The sequence below is a fragment of the Herpailurus yagouaroundi genome, unplaced genomic scaffold, assembly GCF_014898765.1.
Source record: "Herpailurus yagouaroundi ecotype Mexico unplaced genomic scaffold, PumYag 185, whole genome shotgun sequence".
Taxonomy (NCBI): Eukaryota; Metazoa; Chordata; class Mammalia; order Carnivora; family Felidae; genus Herpailurus; species Herpailurus yagouaroundi.
The window spans coordinates 3805372-3807571 of record NW_024412416.1 but is presented as its reverse complement, the minus strand read 5'-3'; the positions used below and the strand labels follow the sequence as shown (position 1 = coordinate 3807571).

Sequence of the window (2200 nt, the reverse complement as noted above, 5' to 3'; positions counted from 1 at the left end):
GGACCGCGAGATCATGACCCGAGCCGAAGTCGGCCGCTCAACCGACTGAGCCACCCAGGCGCCCCAGTTTTTTATTTTTTTAAATTCAAGTTAGTTAACATACAGTGTGGTATTGGTTTCAGGAGTAGAACCCAGTGATTCATCACTTCCATAGGGCACCCAGTGCTCATCCCAACAAAGCTTTCATTATTGTTAATGCAGTTCTTCTTTGGACACTTAGGAATTTGTGGTGGTTTTTTTTTTTTATTTTAGAAAACAAATTCCTGAGGCCCCCCCCCTCCCCCCCCGAGGACTCTTAGTTGATAAAATGATCTGACTGGTAGTCAGTTAAAGGAAGGTTCTCAATATCTGGTGTCCAACTTATCTGGTATGTATTATAAATGCTAACTTATGGGATTCTACCTTTTTGAAGTAGAATAATGTTATGTTCAGTAGAAGTAGTAGTATAATTAAAAAGTAAAGTTAATTTCCTAATATACTTAAAGTTGGGAAGCTAAGGCTTATCACTGTTACCTTGGTGTCTCAGAGGTAAGTGGTTATATTAAGTTGGTTATTTTATATAATATTTTAAATTTGTTTGCTATAATTTTATACATTTTAGTAGTATCTATTTGCCAAGAAAGTTTTTGTTTCTTGTATGTTTACTCTTTTCTTTCTTTTTTTCTTTTTTTATTTTTTTTTAACGTTTATTCATTTTTTTTTTTTTAATTTTTTTTTTCAACGTTTATTTATTTTTGGGACAGAGAGAGACAGAGCATGAACGGGGGAGGGGCAGAGAGAGAGGGAGACACAGAATCGGAAACAGGCTCCAGGCTCTGAGCCATCAGCCCAGAGCCTGACGCGGGGCTCGAACTCACGGACTGCGAGATCGTGACCTGGCTGAAGTCGGACGCTTAACCGACTGCGCCACCCAGGCGCCCCTATTCATTTTTTGAGAGACAGCACAAGCAGGGGAGGGGCAGAGAGAGGGGGAGACAGAATCCGAAGCAGGCTCCAGGCTCTGCGCTGTCAGCACAGAGCCCGACGCGGGGCTTGAACTCATGAAACTTGAGATCATGACCTGAGCCGAAGTCGGACGCTTAACCGACTTGAGCCACCCAGGCGCCCCGATGTTTACTCTTTTCTAAAACAGCTTAGTTAAGATATAATTCACATCCCATACAATTCATGCACTTGAAGTGTTCAATTCAGTATTTTTTAGGATATTTACAGGGTTGTACCACTATCATCATAGTCCAATTTTACATTTTTCTCCCCTCAAAAGAACCCCTTAGCAGTGTCTTCCCTGTTCATATTTGTACACTTTTAAGCACCGATCATAACTAAGGAAGCTGTTGTAATTCTAGCTATGAAAACTTTTCCCTTTTAGAAGAGGAACTATTTTTACAAATTCAGACTCTGTGTTGTGGTGATGCTGACAGAGTGGCTGGAGCAGGAGTTGAGGGTGAGGTCGAGGAAGGACTGTACAGGCAGATCAGCCTCTGCCATGTTACGTGAGGTGGCGGCACATAGCGGGCTCAGTTACCAGTTCAGGCTGCCTGTGTGTAATGAGCAGAAAAATTAGATTTCCAAATTAAAAAAATATTATTCTCCTCACTAACCCTTTTGTTAATTTGAAAATGACTTGACAACGACAACAGAAATCATTTATTCTTTATTGGGAAGCTTGGTTAATGCGGTTATCCCTGAAGCTTTTTTCCTTGTTGGCCACAGCTTTATGAATCTATTCTGGTTAAGGTATCTGTGAGACCTAGCCCAAACTTGTTAGGTGTGTAGATTCTCTTTACTGTCCAGAAAGCTTTCTTAATAGTCCTATTAAAATTGAGAAGTGCCTCTGATAGATTTATGTATAAAGCCAACGAAACCATGTCTCTTGATCATTTGGTGAATCTGTATTTTTAATAACTACTTAAAAATTTGTTTCAGGGGCACCTGGGTGGCTCAGTCAGTTAAGCATCTGACTTCGGCTCAGGTCATGATCTCACCGTTCATGGGTTCGAGCCCCAAATCACACCCTTCACTATAGCGTAGCCTGCTTCGGATCCTGTCTGCCTCTCTCTCTGCCCCTCCTTCGCTCGTGCACTCTTTCTCTCAAAAATAAATAAACGTTAAAAACAATTAAAATTTGCTCGATGCAGCCCAATGAGTTTGAGGACTGACGTTAATTATTTACTTTAGTGCCTTTTCCCCCAAAACTGTG

At 41.2% G+C, this 2200-nt stretch overlaps 1 protein-coding gene across 1 annotated transcript in view; it reads right to left on the bottom strand.

Annotated features, from left to right (window-relative positions):
* HDGFL3 (HDGF like 3) overlaps positions 1-1488 on the bottom strand; it is a 74264-nt gene extending 72776 nt beyond the window's left edge. The window contains exon 1 of the mRNA XM_040493397.1: positions 1388-1488. Within this exon, the coding sequence (XP_040349331.1) occupies positions 1388-1488 (101 nt within the window). The remainder of the gene's footprint in view (positions 1-1387) is intronic.
* Positions 1489-2200: the final 712 nt, after the last annotated feature.